The sequence below is a fragment of the Camelus dromedarius genome, chromosome 18, assembly GCF_036321535.1.
Source record: "Camelus dromedarius isolate mCamDro1 chromosome 18, mCamDro1.pat, whole genome shotgun sequence".
Taxonomy (NCBI): Eukaryota; Metazoa; Chordata; class Mammalia; order Artiodactyla; family Camelidae; genus Camelus; species Camelus dromedarius.
Window position 1 is genome coordinate 20,096,774 of NC_087453.1, and position 23,813 is coordinate 20,120,586.

A 23,813-nucleotide genomic window follows, 5' to 3' on the forward strand; every position below is an offset into this window, starting at 1 on the left:
TAAAAACCAGTAGAAACCGGAACTTGATTTCAACACAGAAAAACCTCATCAAGGGACCCTATCAGGTCTTTCTTACTTATGTTACTTAACTCTGTACTAGCCAAACACTTCCACTGAAAATGTAGAAGGAAAGGGAAAGATGGGCAAATCCATAGTTCCTTTTCCTTTCCGTCTTTCCTTACTCATCAGTAAGCTGAAGGCAGAGTGTTGATAAAATGCGCACATAACAAAAAGTAAAATGAAATTGTTTTTGTGCAGCGTTTCCTCTTTCCGGTGAGAATAAAACACATACGCGTGGACACTCTACGAAATACAAACTGTGTAATTTTGGCAATTCTATGTGAATTAAATGCTCTTATATTTACCTTTAAAACTGGCATTGAACAATGTAAAGATGAATGGCAAAATATAAAATTTTTTCTTTAGAGTGACATTAATACCACATTAAAAACATGCCAAGTCAAGAGAGAGACTGCAGAAGAGAAGGATAGCTCTATATTTTAGTACCTTTGATGGCACTTCCCTCCCTCCAACCCTGCTTTGTGAACAAGGGTCCTGCATTTTCAGGGTCTGTAGTAGCCCCACAAATTATGTAGCCGCCCTCACAAATTATGTAGCCAGCTGTGGGTACAGAGACACATTTCATTCAATTCCTCAGGCGGTTCCACAGTGGGATGGAGCAGCCTAGAGCAGTGGCCAGCCCAGTGATATGGTTGCCCCCTTGTTTTCCTTTCTCTGTTCTGCCCTCTCGTTCTCCCTCAGTCTGGATCCCTGGATCACACACCCTAGAGGTCTTACACTTAAACCATTGTTGCAAGTTCTCCTTTCTATGAGACTCAGGCTAAGACAGGTGCTTTTCTCCCCCTCTATTTTCCGAATTTTCTGTATTAGAATGAAAAATAAATTTGATTTCATGTCAAAAAGCTAAAATGTAACTACATTCATTCATTCAATGAAACACACAACAAATTAAGCATCTACTATGTGCCAGGATGATTTTCCTAAAAACCTAAGGGACCAAAGCAGGGCTGACAACATTGCTATAATGGGAAATACAGCATCTCGGGTTGGGAGGGATTTCAGAACCCACTGAAGGCTTCACTCTCCCCACTGAGTCACAGAAAAAGAATATTAAAGAAAGCTACACTTTGGCACACCTGATTCTGTGGTCTGTGAAATTTGGACAGAGCAGTAGCTTGTCACACAGGGTCAGGAAGAACTTTCCAAGCAGACGGAACAGCATGTGCAAAGGCCTTTGGGCAGGACAAACAAATGTTTATCTGAAATTGCTCATTCATTTGTTATTTTCTACCTGCTTCCCACTAGAAGGCAAACACTGTGAGGGCTGTGTCTGGCTTGATTACAGCTGCTTTCTCAAAAGCTAGATCAGTGCCTGGCAGATAGCAGAACTTGATCAATACATAATGAATGAATAAATGAATGACTTCAACTTCTGGTCTTATTAATACTTATATTATTATTTTTTAAAATGAACCAGGGCCTGTGCTGGATCCTGGCGCTAAGGAGAAATTCCCCACCCATCTCCTAGTGGTATAAAACAATGTAGAGGGTACAGTGCTAGAGCTCACTAGGGGTTTTATGGCAGCATAGAGGGGGCATCTATTCTGGCCTAGGAGGGGGTCAAGGAAGGGCTGGGCCTTAAAAGACAAGTGGGACTTTGACAGGAAGACTGGGGTCAGGGAGCATCAAGGCAGAGAGAAGGGAGAGTATCAAGGCAGGAAAGAACATAGCGGGCATGGGTGAACCATCTGGAATTTTTGAGTTGCTTTAATGTGAACTGTGAGGTCAAAGAAACAAGGTGAAGTGGATCAACAGGGACCACACAAGGGAGGGCCTTGAAGGCCAGACTAAGGTGATTGTACCTCCTCCTGAGGCCAGCAGTCTCCAAAAGTTTTGTTCAAATGAACTTAATATATGCATATCAGTGAACAGGTACTTAGCTGATCATCTTCCAAAGCACAACATACACTGAGGATGGATTTTCATCATTAATTGACACAGGTAGTGTCATTGTCCTTGTCATTCATGTTGTAAGGAATGTAATAAAATTTGAGGAAAAAACTGATCAAAAAGACACTTTATAGACCACTGCTTTAGGCAACAGGAACACAATAATAGTTTTAAGCAGGAGGAAGCTATGGGCATAGTTTTGTTTTCAGATCACTCTGACTATAGACTGATACATTAAAACTAAGAATTCCTATTTATCAAAAAACAACAAGAAAACAGCCTATGGAATGGGAGAAAATATTTGCAACAGATGAGACTGACAAGGGCTTAATTTCCAGAATATATAAAAAGCTCATACAACTTAACAACAAAAAACCAAACAACCCAATCCAAAAATGGGCAGAAGACCTAAACAAGCAATTCTTCAATGAAGACATACAAATGGCCAACAGGCATATGAAAAAATGCTCAATATCACTAATTATCAGAAAAATGCAAATCAAAACTACAATGAGGTATCACCTCACACCAGAATGGCTATCATTCAAAAGCCCACAAACGATAAATGCTGGAGAGGCTGTGGAGGAAGGGGAACCCTCCTACACTGTTGGTAGGAATGCAGTTTGGTGCAGCCATTATGGAAAACAGTATGAACATTTCTTAAAAGACTAAAAATAGACTTACCATATGATCCAGCAATCCTACTCTTGGGCATATATGCAGAGGGAACCTTAATTCAAAAAAGATACATGCACCACAATGTTCATAACAGCACTAATCACAATAACCAAGACATGGAAACAACCTAAATGTTCATCAACGGAGGACTGGATAAAGCAGCTGTGGTATATTTATACAATAGAATACTACTCAGCCATAAAAAATAATAAAATAATGCCATTTGCAGCAACATGGATGGACCTGGAGAATGTCATTTCAAGTGAAGTAAGCCAGAAGGAAAAAGAAAAATACCATATGATATCACTTATATGTGGAATCTGGAAAGAAAAAAAAGACAAACTTATTTACAAAACAGAAACAGACTCACAGACATAGAAAACAAACTTATGGTTACTAGGGGATGAAGCGGGTGGGAAAAGATAAATTGGGAGTTTGAGATTAGGAGATACTAACTACTATATATAAAATAGATAAACAACAAGTTTATACTGTATATAGCACAGGAAACTATATTCAATATCTTGTAGTAACTTATGGTTAAAAAGAATATGAAAACGAATATATGTATGCTCCTATATGACTGAAGTATTGTGCTGTACACCAGAAACTGACACAACATTGTAAACTGACTATACTTTAATAAAAATATATTAAAAAATAAAAATAAATTAAAAAAAAAATAAAGAGGGTGAGAAGACAAACCACAAACCTGAAGAAGATATTTGCAATACATACAATTAGCAAAGGACCAGTACCCAGAATATGTAAAGAATTCCCATTAGTTGAAAAGAAAAACAAACGACCTATTTTTAAATGGGAAAAGGCATGAATGGAACTTTTTTTAATGAGAAAAGACTCCTAGATGGGTTATAACATATGACTAGATGCTCAATCTCATTAGCAGTCAAAGAAATGCAAATTAAAACCACAATGAGATACCATTTTATACCTGCCAGACTGGCAAAAAATAAAGATGTGTGAACTCTGTATTTTCTGCTCAATTCTGTTGTGAACCTGAAACTGCTCTAAAAGAATAAAGTCTATTAAAAATAAAAAAATAAAAAGATATAAATTTAAAAAGCAACAACAAAAATAAATAAGTAAATAAATAAAATAAAATAAAATAAAATAAAATAAAATAAAATAAAATAAAATATTGATAATAGGAAGTGCTAGTAAGGGCATAAAACAATTTTTATCCACTATTGGTGGGAGTATAGACTTATGCAACCACTCAGTTTCATATTAATCAGTTGTTGGACATAAGCATATCTGTTCAAGCAATTTGACTCCCAAATATATCTGAATCTATATCTATCTATGTACACACACATGCACAAGAATGTTAGAGCAGTATTCTTTGGAGTAGCAAAAAATTCAAACAACCCAATGTCCATCAACAATAGAATAAATAGATTATACAGAAATGAAAATAAATGAACCATAGCTACAGCATCTACCTGAATGACTCTCAAAAGCAAAGTTGGAAGAGAAAAGCAAGTTGCAGAAGAATATATACTGCGTGATTTCATTTATACAAAGGCAAAACACAGCCAAAACTAAACAATGTATTGTTTAGGACAGTCATATAGGTAGTAAAGCCCATTAAAAAAAAGCAAGTGAATGGTTAAGATACTAATCGTTAATCACTGTAGCAGTAACTCCAGGGTTGGGGAGAAGGGGCATGTGATTGAGAAAGGAAACAGGCAGCTTCCGTAGTAAGGCTGCATTTTATTCTATGAACACCTGGATATAAGTGGTCATAAGAGCCATAAGTGTGGGTGAGATGGCCCAGGAAGACGGAGCAGAGTAAGAGAAGAAAGGAACATTAACACTGGAAGTCGCTAGAGAAGAAGAGGGAGTTGCTTAGGCCAGAGAAAGAACCCTGTGTACAATGGGAGGAGAGTCAGGAAAGCGGAAGCCAAGGGCACATGGTGTGCATGCAGCAGGGAGGTGTGTTGGGAGGCAGGCTGAGGCACATCTGAAGGATTCAGCCAGGTTCCCTGCTGACTGTGGCTGGAACACTTTCAGCAGAGACCTGGGGGTGGAGACCACACAGCTGAGTACTGAGTGGGAGGTGAGAAAGTGCAGACACAGAATGGGACATATCTGAAAAAATATGAGAAGAGGAGGAAGGAGATGAGATAGCAGCTGGGTGGAGGATGGGAGGTGGGGTTCCTAGAGAGATGTTAAAGGGCGGCCAATTAAAACCACAAGGAGATTTTCACATCCATCATTTTAACAAAAATGTATCTCTCACTGACGAGTGGTGACAGGGATGTGGAGCAACAGGCAGTCTCAGACACTGCTGCTGAGAGGATACAATACTTTGGAAAACAACCTGGCAATATTTAAGAAAGTTAGGTGGGAGAGGGTATAGCTCAATAGAACGCATGCTTAGCATGCATGAGGTCCTGGGTTCAATCCCCAGTACCTCCTCTAAGAATAAATAAATGAACCTAACTACCTCCCCCTACCAAAAAAAAAAAAAAAAAAAAAAAAAGAAAGAAAGTTAAAAATGTGCCTTCCACTCAGAAATTCCACCCCTAAGTACACTTATGACCCAGGGACACCTACTCATGGGCACTAAGAGACAATGTTCATTGTTCTATGTACGCAGTAATGGCAGACTATACAACCTGAATATCAGCAAATAGAACAGATTAAGTTAATCATGAGATGTAGACAATGAAATACTATACAGCAGCAAAAATGAACAGATTCAAACTCTACGCATTACTCTTACAAATACAATATTAGCAGAAAAAAGCAAGTTGCAGCTAAGCAAAAGTACAGTATGGTGCCATTTATATAAGGGTTTTAAACACAGAAAGAATACTACGAAGGGGTTAACGATTTATACAGATGTAGTAAAAGTATAAAAATGCATACAAATTCACCTAAACTCAGGATAGTGGGAAGAGGGTAGGTCTCCGATGTGCTTGGTACCTGACATAGTGCAATTTTACTTATAATCTGTATGGTAGGTATCATTCTGTCCACTTTACAGAAAAGGCAATTGAGGTTCAGGGAAGTAAACTGGTTGGAATTTCAGTTTCACTCGGTTTTGACATCGGGTTCACTGGATGAACCAGTGAAGGAAAAGATCGGCCTCGGGGTCGCTTTCAAGTCTCTCCCGAGCTCCCTTCGCAACCGGGTCGGGGAGGACGAGACCGCGTGGGATAGAAAACGGACTCAGCAGTGATCTAAGTCCGTTCCGGCCCCGCCCCCGTACCCTGGGCCCCGCCCGGATGGCGCAGCTCCAGCGGGACTCATGAATATGCAAGCAAGAGGAAGATATTTAAAGGAGCCGGCGCTACTCGCAGATCCTTGCCCGGCGCCACCCTCCCAGTGCCCGTTCTTAGCCGGAGGCCCAGCCTCTTTCGCCCGCGTCCATCACTCCGTACGGAAGCTGAGCCAACATGTCGGACAAGCTGCCTTACAAAGTCGGTGAGTTCTAGGGCGTGCAGCCTGCTGCGTCTGCTCTGCGCCCGCTGGGTTCCTGTCGGTGCGGTGGCCGCGGGGCCGACCCAGGGCTCCCTGGACCGCCTTGAATCGCTGGCACGGTGCGGTCTTAGCCGCGCAAGGCCGCCTGGGAGTTGGAGTTCTCCCGCGGCCGCGAGCGGGTCTTTGGAGGCGGCCGCGGACTACAAGTCCCGGCATGCTCCGCAAGGCCCGGTGCAGCGGCGCGGGCTGCGGAGCGGCGAACTGGCGGCGTGTTCCGCACACAGCCGGCTGGGGCAGGCGGGGAACGCGCACCTAGTGGCGGCTTGGGGCCAATGACACCTGCCGGGACCTACACCAGGGAGCTTGGATCCTGCTTCCTAGGCCTGCACCGGCTCCTTGGGCAACTTAGTAGTCCCGAACAAGTGCCCATCCCTCTCTGGGCCTCCCACATGGAGGGCTGGGGCCCTGGGGCCCCGAAGGGCATGTGTGGAGAGGCCTGGAGACTGAGCCCGAGGCCGGCACTAGTCCACTCACAAGGGACTTTGGGCTTGTTACTCAACGTCTGAGGTCACCCACCTGGCCAGTAGGGACAATCGTACAGAGAATCTCGAGGAAATTTTGGAGTGGTTAGAAAAATTCTCCCTGCTGTCCTGTGGATAGAAGCTGATACACGGATAGTTTATTGGGTGTTTACTGTGGAACGGGCACTGCCTCCTACTTTTATTCTCGATTAACTCATTTTTATTCTTATGGCTTTTTAGGGTAGGGACTATTACTTTCTCATTTTACAGTGAGTATACTGAGACACAGGAAAAAAGATAACTTGCCCACCGTTTTACAGCTGGGAGGTGGTAGAGCAGGATATGAAACCAGGCCGTGCACACCTTTTCACCACTGTATATAAGTGAGCACAACTTGGAACAACCCGAATGAACTTTAAGCAAAAACCAGTTCAGGCTGGGTAGCAGTTTCTATAGCAAATTGAAGACACCATTAAACCTGAAGAAAGGCATCAACATTTATGGAACATTTGCTGTGTACCTGGGGATTTGCATTTGTTTACAGAATAATTTTTAGAGGTGGACTTTATTCCATTATACAGAGGAAGAAACCAAAGCCCTAATAGGAAGTGACTTGGAACGATTCTGTGGAAATAGTAGCTTATCAATAGTAGTTTATCAAGTAGCAGACCAGAGTAGACTGTTGTCCGTATTGTGTGGATGAAACTGAAGCCCAGAAAGGTTAAGTCAAGGTTACAACAGTAGGAGAGCTGAAATGGGGGCTTGTCATATTGTGGAGAGAGAAGACGGGTCAGGGTTTGAGGGATTTGGGTTGTGGGGAAGGAGATAAAGTCTCCATTTGGAAGTGGAGGAGCTCGGCTGGGTAGGCTTGCCATCCCGGAAGGGCGTACTGGGCCAGAGCTTGCCATATGGCATCTTTAATTCTCAGGGTTCATAGGAAGGTTAGGGATGATTTCCTACCTTACAGATGAAGAAACAGGCTCAGGGAAAGTTTTGCTGTTATTCCTCTTGGCTCATCCTGGGACAGGTCTTACTGCAACCTCTGCAAGTCCTCAGCTCCCCTGGGCACCAAAACCCTCAAGAGTTTGGAACTCCATACCTTTTTGTGCCCTTGGAGGTGAGGGATCCATGAAAACTTAAGGGCTGGCACAGCTGTCCTGAGGGCAGTGAAAGAGTTCTTTTTAGCTAGAGGGACAGGTGGTGGTAGAGGGGATGGAGCTTAGCGGGATAGGACAGAACCCACTGTTCACAACTGTTGGGCTCCTCCCGGAAGCCTTTTGGCTCTGTCCCCACCTGGCCACCAGTCCCACCTCTGTCGTCAACTGGCTTTGGGCAAACTGTTCTCTGGGCCTTTTCCTCATTGGTAAATGCTGGGAACTGGACTAGGTTCAGATTGTGTCTTTTTTGCCACCCTTGTCTTTTGCCAGCCCCTTTCATGGGCCGTCTCTTATTCAGCCTTAATAACGGGTATGGTTAGTACCTGACCCCTTTGCTGTGCCAGGCCCCGGGCACTAGAGATGCAAAAGTGACTCAAGGATGAGGGTGGGACAGACATGCATATGTAAAATGTAGCAGTATTGTCTCCATTTTCTACATGAGGAGATCTGCCCACTTCTCTGTCTCCACGGCCACCACCCCAGTTCTGGTCTCCCTAGGTCTCTTGCTCCATAGGTACATGGAATAATCAAAGGGGTCTTTTTGAAAGACAGGTCTGGGCATGATACTCCCCTTAAAACTCTGTAAGCTTCCCACCTCATTAGGAATCAAATTCTAATCCATCATCTTACTCATCTACTAGAGTCACCCTGGCACATTCTCTGTTCCTCCAGCAGCAGTATACTAAGTTCCTTTTAGTTTCCGGGTTTTTGTTAAGTACCTACTGTGTGCCAAGTACTGTATCAGGTGCTTTGGGTGGAGCCCTCCAGGCTAGAGAACTGCTTGGGTTAAAGCCCTGAGGTGGGAATGAGTTTAGCTCACCTGAAGGCAATAAGGAGGTTCATGTGGTTGAGTGAGGGGGAGAAAGAGGTGAGGAGGTGGGGGAGAAGGGTGGGCAGTAACCTGGGCCACCCTAAAGCCAGGTGAGAAGTTAGAATTTTATTCATGGTTAAGGGGAAGCCATTGGAGGTTGGTTCAGTTTTTACTTTAGTAGAAGAATGGAGGTTGTGTAATTTAAAAGCTTGTTTCTCTGGATTCTGTGGGGAGAATAGTATGTGAGAGCAGGGAGACCAGCGAGGAGGCTACCTCAGTGATCCAGGGTGGTGCAATGCTGTTGGATTGCTTGTACTTGGGATATTGAGCCAACGATGTGCTGATGGGTTGGAAGGAGGTGAAAGGGGAAAAGAGGAATCAAGAAATCATAAGTTTTTGGCTGGAGTAGCTGGTCAAATGGTGGTTTCATTTCCTAACATGGGAAGATTGCAGAGAGTAACAGATTTGTGGGTGAGGGGCAAGGAGTCATGAGGGCTCAAACTTGACACATAATGTAGTTGGGCATCCAACTGGGGATGCTGAATAGGTAGTTGGATTATATGAGTCTCATGTTCAGGGAAGGAGTTTACACTGGAGATGAATGTGTGGGAGTCACTGCCATAGAGAAGGTATTTCAGGCCATAAAATGGGATGAGCTCATCTGGTAGGAGAGAAGAGGGGGATGATGGAGCCCTGAGGGCTTCCAAACTTTACTCTGTTACAGGAAGAGGAGGTAGGAAGGTAGGAAAACCACAGAAGGATAGGCACAGAAGCCAAGCAAAGGAAGGGTTTCAGGAGAGAACAGTAAGTATTATTTGTGCTGCAGGGAGAAACATGAACGTAGATAATTGACCATTAGTTAGATTAGGCCTTACAGAGACCTTGAGAAGAGCAGTTTCAGTGGAGTAGTGAAGTCATCTCTGAAGTTGCTTAGATGTACAGTAGGAAGCGGACTTAGTTGGTTTTATTGGTTTTATTGTTTATTCTCTACAGTCCTCTGCCTCCCACCCACCATCCCCTTGGGTGACTGGCAGAATTTATCTCCCCTAAAGATAAAAATCACCAGGAGCTCCAGGCCTGATCCTAGACCTCTGAATTTAATTTTCCAGAGGATATTTATAAGCATGTCAGATGACTCTTATCAGGGAAGTTTGCAAACACTGACCTAGGAATTGACCTTGAGAATGGGCTAGTGTGGCAGGGAGGAAGGGAGAGATTATTAGAGGAGTAGTATTCATTGTACTACACCATTTTATATAAGGGACTTGAGTATCCATGGATTTTGGTATCCACAGGGACTCATGGAACCAATCCCCTGCAGATGCTGAGGAATGATTGTATTGAGATAGTGAGAGAGCTCATTATAGTATCCTTTCTTGCCCAAGAATTTGGACAAATTTGAGACATCTGGGGTGGCAGACAGAGGCCAAAATATAACTTTCATTACTAATAACACCGAAGCCAGAGGATGTAGATGTGTGTCAAAGTCCAGTGGTCATGCTAACTGGACCCCTAAATTCAGCAGCTGACCCACCCAGTTACAGGCATGGTGGGCCTCGGTAGGTTCCTCTGTGGAAGAACATGCTTCCTGCAGGCAGGCAGGCTACTGCTTGCTTGCAAAGGAAGGGAGAGCTGAACTGAGCGTGCCCAGTTTCGTCCTCCTAAGTTTACTAATCAGACAAGTCACTCCACCTCCCCTGGGGCAGAGAGATGCCAGGAGTGTTAGTTATACAGACGATTTCCCTCCATATGGAGAGAAACATCAGGAGTGAAGAAGCATTTTAATGTGTTCGAGGAGTTGAAGGAACTGTGTCAAGTCCAAGGTGTTAGATTACATCATTTATGAGTGTTGAAGTCACCAAGACTGATGACTTGGAAGATGGAGAGCTAGGGGTTAAAATATTTAGGAAACGAGGTTGGTAGGTTGTGGCAGAAAGGGTAGTGGGAAGTATATAGGCTGATAGCTGTTTTTCAGGGGAGCACTTACCTGTGTTGTAATATTCATGTACCTGTGTGATTCTTTGATTAAATGTGTTTTCTCACAAGGCTATAAGCTGCGGTTAGGCAGGGACCATGTACTTTGTTTGGTTTTTGTTTTTTGGTTTTTTTTTGACTGCCCTGGCTCCATAAATCCTTGTTGAATGAGTACAGCGACCAGATCACCCAGCCTAGTGTTTCGAGTCCACAAATGGATGAGTGCCAAGTGATGGTGCTTCTTGGTTGGTGGGATGAGGTGGCTCACGATCTCCCCATTCATCCTGCCCCTGCAGCTGACATCAGCCTGGCCACCTGGGGACGCAAGGCCCTGGACCTCGCAGAGAATGAGATGCCGGGCCTGATGCGCATGCGGGAGTTGTACTCGGCCTCCAAGCCATTGAAGGGCGCCCGTATTGCCGGCTGCCTGCACATGACTGTGGAGACAGCTGTCCTCATTGAGACCCTCGTTGCCCTGGGTGCTGAGGTGAGGCCCGTAGCAGCTCCTTGTGGAGCGGGGAAGTCCAGTCTTGTGCCCCCTCAGGCCCAGCAGGGGCTTTAGCTCCAGCCTTTTCGCAGTACCTCTCAGTCCTGTTTGTGGTGACTTCTGAAGATTTTCTCTTTCACTGGGAAGATAGGGTCTGACTACCTCCAAAAAACTTTCTCCTGACTGAGGAGCTCTGGTAGGAAAAGCTCAACGTGAGAGTCCTACTGAATCATCTAAAGATGGCTCTCATTGGCCCTCTCTGGGTCATGTGTCTGCCCTTGGCGAATCATGGCTGCCAGGAGGATGGTGGACTCTGATTGGTTCACCCTGGGTCATGTGTCCCAATGAGCTATACCCTCCCCCCTCCGAGCAAGATCTTAACCAAAGAGGGGGCAGGGCAGAGCAGTCAAAACCACCTAATAGAGTCGGGAGGGTATAGCTCAATTGGTAGAGTGCTTGCTTAGCATACATGAGGTCCTGGGTTTAATCCCCAGTACCTCCGTTAAAAAATAAATAAACCTAATTACCTACCCCCACAAAACGAAACAAAACAAAACAAGGACTGTCAGGTGGACTGGCTATTTAAAATTACACTGAAGACGTTAAAAAACAAAAATAAAAAAAGGAGTACATCAGGGCTCAGTCCTTGGACTTCTTTCTTTTTAACACTCACACTCTTAGTCATCTGATTTTATGGCTTTAAATACTGTCTAAATGGTGATGATGCCCAAATATGTGTACTAGCCTGGACTTCTCCCCAGAACTCTATACCTGCATATCCAGCAGCTGGTGTGTCATCTCCACTTGGAAATCTGATTGACATCTCAGCCTCAACATGTCTGAACATATTCATGATTTCCCACTTCTTCTTGCAGTCTTCTCCATGTAAGCCAGTGCAAACTCAAGCCTTCCAAGTTGTCTCAGTTCAAGAACTGAGGTCATCCCTGACTCCTCTTTTTCTCTCACTCCACCAACTAATCCTGTGGCAAATCCTGTCAGCTCAGCCTTCAGAATATACCCATCATCACCTCCACAGCTATAGCTGTATTTCTTTTTGTTTTGTTTTGTTTGTTCGTTTTTATTTTTTGTTTTTTTCCTTGATTTTTGTATGTATGTACGTATGTATGTATATATGTATGTATGTATTTATTTATTTATTGTATTTCTTGTCTGAACTCCTACAACAACTTCTTCACTTATCTCCTTACTTTCTTATGGAGCCTTTCCCCTACAGCAGAGAGCTATGTTTTAAAACGTAAGTTGGGTCTTGTCACTGCTCTAGCTCCCATCCACTCACCAGGGTCCTCAGCCCGTGGTCGCAGAATCGGCTGGATATAGATCCAGAGCCACTTGCCCCTAGCTCCAGGGCTTTTTTCTGGTGACCTTGGTCTTCTGAGCTGTCTGGGATTAACCTTGTTTTGCTGGCTTTTTCAGGTGCAGTGGTCCAGCTGCAACATCTTCTCCACCCAGGACCATGCAGCAGCTGCCATTGCCAAGGCTGGCATTCCAGGTGAGTCCTGCTTGTTTCTGGGGGATGTGGGAAAGCATGAAGGGACTCTGCTTTTCTCTGTTTTCTTCACTAACTTCTATTGCTACAAGCTTTCCTATGACAGGGGAGAGGAGTCATAGCCACAGGATCCTAGCCTAGTGACCCATTGGAAAGAGCTTTGTTCAGTGGTCATCGAAAATTCTATTGAAGGCACTTACTGGCCCAATTCAAGTCATGTGGCCAGGAAGGGTGAGATCTAATGATTGGGAACCATGTGATGTTGAAAAGAGGGAATTCCTTAAAGGAAGGATGTGTGTCTGTTTTTAAAAGAATCAGGGAGGCATTCTGGGCAGAAAAGGAGCCCTAGACATATATTCCGTAGGACCTGATGGTCTAGGGTGCTGGGAAGGACCAGGACTAAAGAGGAAGGACTTTCTTACAAGTTGCTGGAGAAGCGGGCACTTATTTGCCTGGGCTTGGAGAGGGAACTGGTTACTCCTGATGATGATGAAATAGGATGTCCACAGTTCCTTCTAACTTACTATAGGTAGAGGGTAAAGAGTAAGCGAGGACCTCTGCAGAGACTGACCGAGGCTGGATTGGCATGTCCCTAACTCCTCAGCCTTGTTTGGGTTCCATGGCCTTTTTCTGGGAAAGGCCTTGTTTTTAAGACCATTGTCTGCCCCAGTTTGGGAGAGGGGAAGCTACCCTGCTTGGCAGGTGGCCTTTGCTCACAGGAGGTTCATGGGAGCGCCACACCTGTGTCCCGGTTGTACCATATGTTGGGAGGAGCCTGGGCTGGCAGTCAGGAGCCCTGGATTCTGAGGCCTGTTCTGGAATGCTGTGCTGAGTGACCTGGGCACATCTTAGCTCCTCTCTGGGCATCTATAACTGATGATGATAGTAATGCCTGCCTTACAGGGTTTCTGTGAGGAAATACAAGAAATGTCTGAAGCAATTCGAGTAAGTCTAGCACAGAGAAAATGCTGGTTCATACACGGTAGCTGCTGTTAGTAGTTTTTTGGCCAGACTTTGCCTAGGATAATCCACACAGAGACTGCTGAGCCATCAAATCCTTTCAGTGTGGAATAAATGAGAAATCTTGTCCCATGCTCTCTGCCCCTGCAGCACCCTCATGCCAGCAATAGGGATTGTGGGTAGGAACCCTAGTCATTGTGGGTTGGGGCCAGAGAGAAGGGGGTAGGAAAAGAAATTATTTCCAGATATCTATATCTGTACATGGCTTCTGTCTTTCTTAATTCACACTAATTAATTCATACATGAGGAAACTGAGGTTCAGAGAGGTGAAGTGATTTTCCCAAAGTCACACAGCTGCAAAGTGCAGAACCAGGATTTGTACTCAGATTTCTGTGATTCCCAGTTGTGTTCTTACCACTGCTGAGTCCTCAGAGGGGCTAGAGGTGGCTGGGGATTGGAATTAAGAATGAGATAGTAGAGGCTCTACTCAGGTGGTTCCCTGGAGCAGGTGCCAATGGGGAAGGCCAGGCCCTGATGTGCCACTCACTCTTTAGTGTACGCCTGGAAGGGTGAAACCGATGAGGAATATCTGTGGTGCATTGAGCAGACTCTGTACTTCAAGGATGGGCCCCTCAACATGATTCTGGACGATGGTGGTGACCTCACCAACCTCATCCACACCAAGTACCCACAGCTCCTGTCAGGTGAGTAGGATGGGTAAGTGGGCTGGCTGCTGGTCTAAATGGGGCTTGCTTGCCTACATGAAAGCAGCAGGCCTGGCAGGACTCCAGTGCCTCAAGCAGCAGATTCTGTGGAAGACGGGAGGACAGCAGGCTCCTGTAGGTGTGCTGTGCCTCCTGACTTCTGATGGTGCGGGGCTGGGGTGGCGAGGGGAGGCCTGGCTGATACGATGGTCCAAGGGCAAGCATAAAGCCAGGGCTGGGAACAACTAACTGGGAATGAGTCAGCTTTGTTAAAAGGAGGGTGGGGAAAAAGTAAGGGGTGGTGGTGTAGTGAGTGCAAAGGCCCTGAGGCAAGAAAGGATAGACAATCAGGTAACAAAGTTAGCTAGCATGGCAGCTTCCTTCACTGTGGAGGCTGGAGCTTTAGTGAAGACCAGATGTGTGAAGATTTAACAGACCAAGAGAAAAGATCCTAAGAGCAAAGGAAGGTAATTAGACAGTATTGAAAAACTTTCTCTGAAAATACGCATGTTAAAACTGGCTGCTGGCCTGGTGATGGTGGTGACTCCTCCCTCATTGCTGGCCTAAGTGATTGGGTGGGCTGTGGTATCAGTTACAGAAGTGGGAACCCAGAAAGAGGCAGCTTTAGGAGGCAAAGATGACGAATTTGAGATCAGACGGCCCTGAGGCTCCTGGGGTCTCCTCCCAGAGGCCCCCATCCGTTGGGCAGCCCCTTCTTGGCCTGAGGTTCACCCCTTTCCCTCTTATTCAGGCATCCGAGGCATCTCTGAAGAGACCACAACGGGAGTCCACAACCTGTACAAGATGATGGCCAATGGGATCCTGAAAGTGCCTGCCATCAACGTCAACGACTCCGTCACCAAGGTGAGCCTGTGGGGCAATGATGGCTCCAGCTGTTGTTTACCAGAGCAGCTCAGGAGTAGGCCCCTGAAGAAAGTCCCCTGGAAAGGCTTCAGGCTAGGGAGTTAGTCCTCATTTGAGGGGGAAGGGGATCGTAGACTGAGGGTGATAAGTGCATGAATGAGGCAAAGAACTATATAGTGAGCCTCAGAGAAGCTTTGAAGTGAAGGAGATTCTTTGACTGGGTGATCTCTCATAGTAGTTGATCCTCAGGAAGTCTTCTGGACTGGCAGAAAAAGACTAGGGAGAAAGTCCTGTGTCTGATGAGGGCAAGGGGCATATGAGCACTGTAGCTGGGGGGGAGAAGTCCCAGGAGGTGATCAGCCCAAGGCCCATCAGGCTGAGATGTTGAGAGTGGGTGAGGCCCCAGGGCCTTGCCTGCCCCCGACACCCCCCATCCCCTCTCCTTTCAGAGCAAGTTTGACAACCTCTATGGCTGCCGGGAGTCCCTCATAGATGGCATCAAGCGGGCCACAGACGTGATGATTGCGGGCAAAGTGGCAGTGGTAGCAGGCTATGGCGACGTGGGCAAGGGCTGTGCCCAGGCTCTGAGGGGTTTCGGGGCCCGCGTCATTATCACGGAGATCGACCCCATCAACGCACTTCAGGCTGCTATGGAGGGTATGATAGGGCGAGGATTGGCTGTCAGCCACTGGGGCCAGAGGAGGGGTAAGGTCATTTTGGATGACCCACAGACACTGTCTCTACACAGGCTATGAAGTGACCACCATGGATGAGGCCTGTCAGGAGGGCAACATCTTTGTCACCACCACAGGCTGTATTGACATCATCCTTGGCCGGTAGGTGACAGGTTGGGGGTCCCTGGGAGTGAGGGAGGGGGCAGCTTGGGGCTGCTCTTTATCTTTGACAGTCTCTCATGGGCTGGGGCTCCCCCACAGGCACTTTGAACAGATGAAAGATGACGCCATTGTGTGTAACATTGGACACTTTGACGTGGAGATTGATGTCAAGTGGCTGAACGAGAACGCCGTGGAGAAGGTCAACATCAAGCCTCAGGTGAGAAGCCCTGGCCCTGTTGGCAGATGGAGCGCCAAGCAGGGCATGCTCATGGGCTGGCTGCAAGGAGGGCAGATGACCTGAGGCTCTGGCAACCTGGGCAATGGATGGGGGAGGAAGAGGGCCTGGTTTCAGGGCTACTTAAATTGGAATCTCACAGTGAGGCCAAGGCATCCACATTTTTTAAAGCTCCCAGAATGATTCTGATGTGCAGCCAAGGTTGAATTACCACTGCATGCAGCTTTTTACTGATCATGGTGATTGAGAACATGGGATCTGTCCTCAGACTGTCCAGGCTCAAATTGCAGCCACTTCACAATGTGTAGCTCTGGACAAGTGACTTAACACTTTAAACTTCAGTTTATTTATCTGTGAAATGGGGAAAATAGTAGTAAATGGCTAATAAATCATAGGGTTGCTAGTAGGTTTAAATGTGATAATTATTTATACACACACACACACAAACACAGACATACATGTGGTTATGTGTGTGTTCTTAGGCCAGGGCACATGCCAGTAATAATAATGATAACATTAGCTAGTACTTAGTACTTAAACTGAGTATCTTGCACATGTCAGCTCTTTAAATTCTCATAGCAGCTATGAGATCTGCAGCTCAGAGTTGCTTAATAAATACTGGCTCTGATTAATTGTGTATGCCAGGCCCTGTGCTGGAGGTTGTTCTAGGGCAGTCTGGGCTCTTCATGGGCAGTGCTGGATGCAGGGAAGCCTGCTGGACGAGAGGGTGGGATGAGGGCAGGGGTGGGCACTGGGAGCCGTGCCCTGCCAGCCCTTACCGCTGCTCTGCCCACTTGCAGGTAGACCGCTATTTACTGAAGAACGGGCACCGCGTCATCCTGCTGGCCGAGGGCCGGCTGGTCAACCTCGGCTGTGCCATGGGCCACCCTAGCTTTGTGATGAGCAACTCCTTCACCAACCAGGTGCTGGCACAGATTGAGCTGTGGACCCACCCAGACAAGTACTCCGTCGGAGTCCACTTCTTGCCCAAGAAGGTGGGTTCCTACCTCCACCCCAGGCCAAGGGCCATGTGTCCAACCCTGTGTGCTCCATGCAGTGCTTGCCAGAATTCATAAAGTGCTCGCCTCTCTACTCTTGAAGACCTTCACAGGGTCCTCCACGGTGCAGAAATCATCTCTCCATTTAACAGAGAACAAAACTGAGGCTTCATGCAGGGAATTACTCCCAGAGTGGCAGGGCTGGGTGGTGAGGCGAGCACGGGCTTTGGGGTGAGACATCCAGGTTTGAATCTCAGCCTTACTTAGAGGCTGTGTAACTGGGGCAAGTTATTAACTTCTCTGTACCTCCATTTCCTTATCTGTAAAATGAAGGTACTAGTACCTCCTTTAAGGATGGTGAGGATCTCCCTAGATCATGGGTCACAAACCCACATGGCCACAGCGATTGGACAGTTGAATGGGCTGACCTAAGAGCATGTGTCCTGGTGAAGGGGTTGGCTGCCTGTCATAAACCTGGGCCCAATGGACCAGAGCTCCTGACATTTCAAGAGAAACCAGATACCAAGATCTTCGTGTGAAATATTCAATTTTCAAATGTAAACAGGTGGGTCAACTTGGGCATGTTTATAAGCTGAATGCAGCCTATAGCCTGCAAGATTATGGCCTTGAAATGAGATGATGGCACCTGACATGCTGTGAATGTGTGGTCAGGGTAACCATGACAGTAAGGTCATCTGATAGCAAATGCAGCACTCTTCCTGACACCCCATACAATGTGCCCAACCCCCAGGTCAGAGTGCTATAGTTTAGTCTTGGCTCTTTTTGCCAGTGTCATAGGTGACCTTGGTTTTGCTATGTAGCCTGACTGGACCTCAGTTTCCCTCCCAGCTAAATGGTAAGAGTAGCCCTTGCTTCTATTGGAGAGGCAGTGATGGAGTCTCCATGTGATTCCTCCCACCCTTTGTAAAGCTGGTTCTGCTAATTGATAAGAACTAGGAAGAGGCTGGGTTGTCTGTCCCCAGAGCCAGTGAACTCCCTTCTCTCTAGTCTTCCTAAGGCACTATCTTGCCTGACCAGATGTTTTACCTATAAGGGTCTATCCTGTCCTGTGTAGCCTGCCAAGTCCCCATTATTGTTGTGGGATTAAGAAAAGTCTCACTTGACCTCTATCTCTAAATTGGAGGAAATATGGCTATTATGAATATGGTGAGAAATTGGGCAGGCCTTTGAAATGAGGCCAGGGTTGGAAGTGAAATGTCAGAGATCTCACCTCCTACCTCAGCACCTGGCCCCTTCCTTACCTTCTTCCTCCATCACTGTCAAGACATAGATTGGAGACAGGCTTCACATCTCACATGCGATGTGTGAGCAATGGATTAGGAACCTTGGTTAACAATAATGGCAGAGAGAGCAGCCACTTGTTAAGGTACCTACTTGAACCAAGCACTCCTGAATATCACTGATCTTTGTAATGGTGTGAGAGATCCATCCTACAAATGAGGAAACTAAGGTTCAGAGTTGCCCCCATAGCTGTAAATGTTGGGCCAGGAGTTGATCCCAGTTCTGTCTATTCAAGTTGTTAACTCTTATGACATACTACCTTCTGGGTGCAGGGTGGGGAGAAGGAAAGGTGCTCTGGGCTAGGCTTTGAAGACCTTTGTTCTGCCTCCAGAACTGACATGGACTTGGGGCTGGGCTCTGCTCCTGCCTTTGGTTGCCTCTCCCCAGTTTCTTCATCTATTAAATAGAAAAATAAACCTTGCCCTTCTTAGGGGCTTTTGTGAGGCTCTGATGAGACAGTGGATGTGAAACCATTTGGGAATGTAAAGCTCTCTGGGCTGGGCTGTGGTTAAAGGCTGTTGTGTCATCATAAGATGGGACTTGGGACCTAAGGGTAGAGAGAAGCCCCATCTAGAGATGGATGCTGAGAAAGTGAGGGCCCCACTTAGAGCTGATCCTTCTCTTTTGCCCTTCTTTCCAGGCCCCCTTTATGCATTCAAGATTAGTCAGACTTAGGAATTGGCCTTATCTAACCCCAGCCTCTGTCCTCCTTGGTCTTTGTTTTGCCTCTTCAGAGCTGCCTTGTAGGCCATAATTTGAGACAAGTTATGGGGCTTTGGAGCCAGATGGACCCTGGGTGTTCAAATCCTAGCTCTGTCTTTAACTAGCTTTGTGGCCTTGGGCAAGTGCAAGTCATTCCACCTTTCTGAGCCTTGATTTCCACATTTGTATAAAGGAGATGGCAATTTTTTTTTTATTAGTCATGCTCCTTTTGGTGGCAAGTGGTCGATAGAAACCCTGTTCAAACTAGTTTATGAGTTATCTGTTGTAGCAATTTAACATCAAAACTTACTGGGTTAAAACAAAGAACATTTATTATTTCAGTTTCCATGGGTCAGGAATTTGAGAGCAGCTTAATTCTGACTTGAGGTCCTTCATGAGGTTGCAGTCAAGATGTCAGTCAGGGCTGTAGTCAACAGTGGGCTTGATTGGAGCTAGAAGATCTACTTCGTATCACTGTTGGCAGGAGGTCTTGGTTCCCTGCTACATGGATATCTCCATAGGGCTGCTTAAGTTTCCTCAAGAGATGGCAGCTGGCCTCCCCCAGATCCAAAGGGAGAGCAAAGGAGGAAGCTGAAGTGCCTTTTAGGACCTAGCCTCCAAGTCACACACCATCACTTCTGCTTTATTCTGTTCGTTAGTATTGAGTCACTCAAGAGGCTCCACCTCTTGAAGGAAGTTTTATGAATTTATAGACAAGGAATTTAAGGACGTATTTTGAAACAGCCACAACCAGTTTAATGTAAAAAGGAACTCTCTGTTGGTTCTATAATGGAGGAGTGTAAAATTCAGACACTGGATCAAGGGGTTCCTTGTTATCAGAGCTCTGTTTTTCTGTGTCTCTTGGCTCTTTTTTCCCCCTATATTCACTCATTTGTCAAATAGACTTGCCACTGGTGACCTGAGACTGATAGCTTCCCTGTTTAGGAATCCTGAGAGCCCCTGTCATAAAAATATGTCTTGTCCATAGATAAATTCCAGAGAAGCATTTGGTTAGCCACTTAGATTGGTGGAGGATAAGGAAGGAAATGTAATCGATGGTCCCACCAGGGCTACTTGGAGAGGAGGATTTAGCATGGTTCTCCCTTGAGGAAGGGGAGCTGAGCAGCCAAAGACCAAACATCCACTGGAGGCTGGCTGTAAGGACAGAATGAGGTAATATGCATAACGCTCCAGCAGATAACACAAAACAATAGTTCTTGCCTCTTTTGGCAGCTGGATGCATATAAGGGATCCCAGATCACGGTACTCATTCCAAGTTTTCCTATTTTTCTTCCCAGCTGGATGAAGCAGTGGCTGAAGCCCACCTGGGCAAGTTGAACGTGAAGCTGACCAAGCTGACTGAGAAGCAGGCCCAGTACCTGGGCATGTCCCGTGATGGTCCCTTCAAGCCTGATCACTACCGCTACTGAGAACCAGGCCTGCCCTTTGCCTTCTAGCTGCTATCTTTGCCTGGGTCCCACCTCTCCTCCCCAAGAGCAAATGGCACCAACTTTGAGATTGGTTTGATAATGTTCCCCCATCGACTCCCTGGGGCTTGTCACTCAGTCTTTGGTCTCTGCTGCATCCCTCATACTGTTTCAAGTGTGGCTGGGGGAATTGAGAAATCCCTACTCAAGCCCTGGTCATGATGGAGGTACATGGGAACCATGAGCTCAGGGGTTTTGGAACTGCTCACTCAGCTCTTCCTTAGGCTGGAAGTTGGCAGTGGTGGTCACAAAGCCCATGCACTTTACCGCCCAGGCCCTCATTTGGCCTATGGACTTTATACCCATGTTCTTGGTTTACAGGTTCATTGGTTCCTTAGCCCATGACAGATGGAAAGGAGCTATGTCAAAGGGTGTGGAGGAACTGTTGGAGTTTGAATGCTCCTGAGAGCCCGGCTTAGTGCTCTGCATTTTTTTTTAAACCTCAGAGCAATGAGGTTGGTACTTTTAGTCCCTGTTTTACAGGGGTTGGAATATATTGTTAAGGGATAGCCAAGAAAGGGCAAGAGAAGTGACAGCCAGAGGTTAAGAGGGGCCAGAGAAACATAAAAGTAGCATAGATCTGCCATCACATTGTAACTTGATGGTTCCTATCACAACCCTGGGTCAAAAGAGATTAATTTGGTTTATAATGTTTATATATTGTTTATAATGTTAAAAGAGAGCAAGAAGGTGGGTTAATAAAAATTTTGGTGCCTAAAAGAATCTTGAGCCTTTATTTGATAGGTAATCCACTACCAATAATGTATGGCTTGAGCCAAGGGGGTAATAGTCTTATGTGCTGCAGTATGAAGTATAAGGGCCGCAGGCAAACCCTTGGGCTTGGAAGGATGGGTAATGTGAAGAGAGAATTCTCAGGTTTATCTTTTGTAAACAGCCTGTTTTTTTTTTTTAGCCCAATCTAAGACTCAGGTGAATTTAACCCATTTGTATTCATTGTAATCTGTTTGTATTTATTTCCTCTACCTTATTCTTTTTTGTTCCAGTTTATATATATATGTATTTTTTTCCCCATTTGCACTTTGGATCGATCCAGTGCTCTTTGGGAGACTCTTACTAATTGAGCATCTACTGGGTGCTACGTGCTTTATAGGAAGGTAGGTGGGAAGTTGGGCTTTCTCTTATTTGCCTAAATGGTCATTCACTGAACCCCTGGAAATCAAAGGAAAATAAGAACCCACCTGGGAAGGGTAAGTAGAGACTATTCTGAGGTCATCCACTGAATAGAAGGTCTGACTGGGACATCCTGGGATGTTTTGAGACCTAACCTCAGCCTGCTGGGAATCTCAAGGCAGGAGGAGAAAGCAGGTACACAAACAACTTTGCCTTCTTTTGGCATTTCCCTTTCTGTGCTCAGCTTTAGAGTTCAGTGCCTGGCAACAGTAGAAGAAAGGCAGGAGGGAAGAGGTGGTGCTTGAAGTGGTTTTGAAAGAACTAAAGATTTTTAATAGGAATTGAAGGCAAGAGCATTTTAGGCAACAGAATAACTCAAGCAAGTGAGTTTCGGAGGCAGGGGATTTGGCTGCAATTTAGCAGGAGCTATGAGAGAGGGCTAGAAAGGTGTCCTAGAAGATAGGAGAGGCCTAGAATAGCAGGGTGAGACCTTAGTCTTTATACTTGAGCTGCATAGATTCCTGAAATGACCCTCCTTGACTGAATATTCCTACTTGTAGCTTGTTTTTGTATTTTCAGCCTCTGGCTATGAGGTGGTGTTACTCCCATGTTACTAATGAGCAGAGAGGTTCAGAAACCAAGTGGCCTGACCCATGATTATACAGTGATCATGGTGATGCCTAGACTCCAACTCAGGTTGGTGTGAGTCCAGGGCCATGCTCTTGTATGAGACAAATGCGGAGTGAAGATTGCTCCACTCAAGGCATGATATTTTGACAGAAGGTAGTGGGTTGGTATTTCTTCCTTCAGAGTTGAGTTGAAACAGGAGAACATGAGATGGAGGTTGAAGCCGATCCTGCCTCATAGATCATTTTTCCCAACCATAAGTTCTTAGCATCATGCTTGGCACGCCCTTGGCTGTATCTGGCATTATAACTCCAACTCTTCTATTTGAGTGCAAATGCATCTGAGTGATAGAAGGGCTTGTTTGCTCTAATTTTTTAAAGTACGCTGAGTCAGGGCTCACACTAAGTTCTAAAGACATGTTGTCAAGCAAAACCCTTGAGTCACACTCTGTTGCCTGTGGTCTAACAGGAGTAAAGGGCTGAAAACTAGGTCAACAGATCCCATGCTAACTCAGGTTTAGATGTTCATCAAGGTGTCCTGCCCAGTTCTCACCTTTTTTTCCTGCATGCATATGGTTAAAGTTGCATTAGGTTACATAAATATATGCTATGACTGCTGTAAATAATTTATAAACTTTGGTACTTAAACTATTAGTAGCAACAAATGACATGGGACCCAGATCTCAACTGATCACGACACAGACCGAGATCCACAACAGTCCACTGCCATTTCTTTTACACCTAATTGTGTGCCAGGCATATTGCTAAGTAAGGACAGTAGGGGCTTGTGCTTACAGGGACTTGAATTCCTGTTTTACAGTTCAGGAATAGGCTTTGAGAAAGCGAATTGGCTTTTGTCCTAGATAGGACTCTGAGACCAGAATCCAATACCCTTTTCACACCCATAGGTCTAGGTTTAGGAGGAAGGGAGCCCAGTTTCAGACTCCCCAACACTTGACTAATTAATCTGGAACCATAATCCAGGTCCCTTAAAGGCAAGGCTGCCACCAGAGTGCTGCCCACTGTGCGAACCTCCATTCCTCTTCTATGGTGGTCTTTGGGACAATGACTTCTCAATAGAAAAGGGGGAGGCTGCTGTATGTCTGAGCCACAGAGGTTAAATGCATTATATTGCACAGTAGTCATGCTGTTTCCTCCAAGGGGCCACTGCCTGTGTGCAAGCACACTCCCCTCAAGTCTGTCTTCTCCCAGACTCACTAAATACCTTTCCAGATGTTCCCTCCTGTGAGACCCCATGCAGTCCCCCACATCTAGTCCCCTAGGAGTTCTGGTTTCCTTTATCCCTGCCTTTTCCTTTCCTCTTTGGAGATGCCAGGTCTCAGAACCTTTTCTTTTTAAAAAACACCCTCTCCTTTCACATCTGGTCTCCGCCTTATCTCTGATCTCAGGTG

General features: G+C 45.8%; 1 protein-coding gene across 1 annotated transcript; it reads left to right on the forward strand.

The window, feature by feature from the left end:
- The first annotated feature begins 5,957 nt into the window (after window positions 1-5,957).
- On the forward strand, window positions 5,958-21,364 carry AHCY (adenosylhomocysteinase). The gene is made up of 10 exons (XM_010975140.3): window positions 5,958-6,102; window positions 10,859-11,049; window positions 12,484-12,559; window positions 14,071-14,220; window positions 14,972-15,084; window positions 15,534-15,741; window positions 15,833-15,920; window positions 16,020-16,137; window positions 16,956-17,150; window positions 20,456-21,364. The coding sequence occupies exons 1-10, from the start codon at window positions 6,075-6,077 to the stop codon at window positions 20,585-20,587; spliced, it is 1,299 nt and encodes a 432-aa protein (XP_010973442.1). The 5' UTR covers window positions 5,958-6,074; the 3' UTR covers window positions 20,588-21,364.
- The last annotated feature ends 2,449 nt before the right edge of the window (window positions 21,365-23,813 follow it).

What these genes read in the sequence shown, in the direction of transcription:
- AHCY (XM_010975140.3), top strand. Translation starts at nt 6,075, where the DNA reads ATGTCGGACAAGCTGCCTTACAAAGTCG. An exon ending in TCGTTGCCCTGGGTGCTGAG is followed by an intron (nt 11,050 to 12,483) that starts GTGAGGCCCGTA and finishes TGGCTTTTTCAG; the next exon opens with GTGCAGTGGTCCAGCTGCAA. An exon ending in AGGTCAACATCAAGCCTCAG is followed by an intron (nt 16,138 to 16,955) that starts GTGAGAAGCCCT and finishes GCCCACTTGCAG; the next exon opens with GTAGACCGCTATTTACTGAA.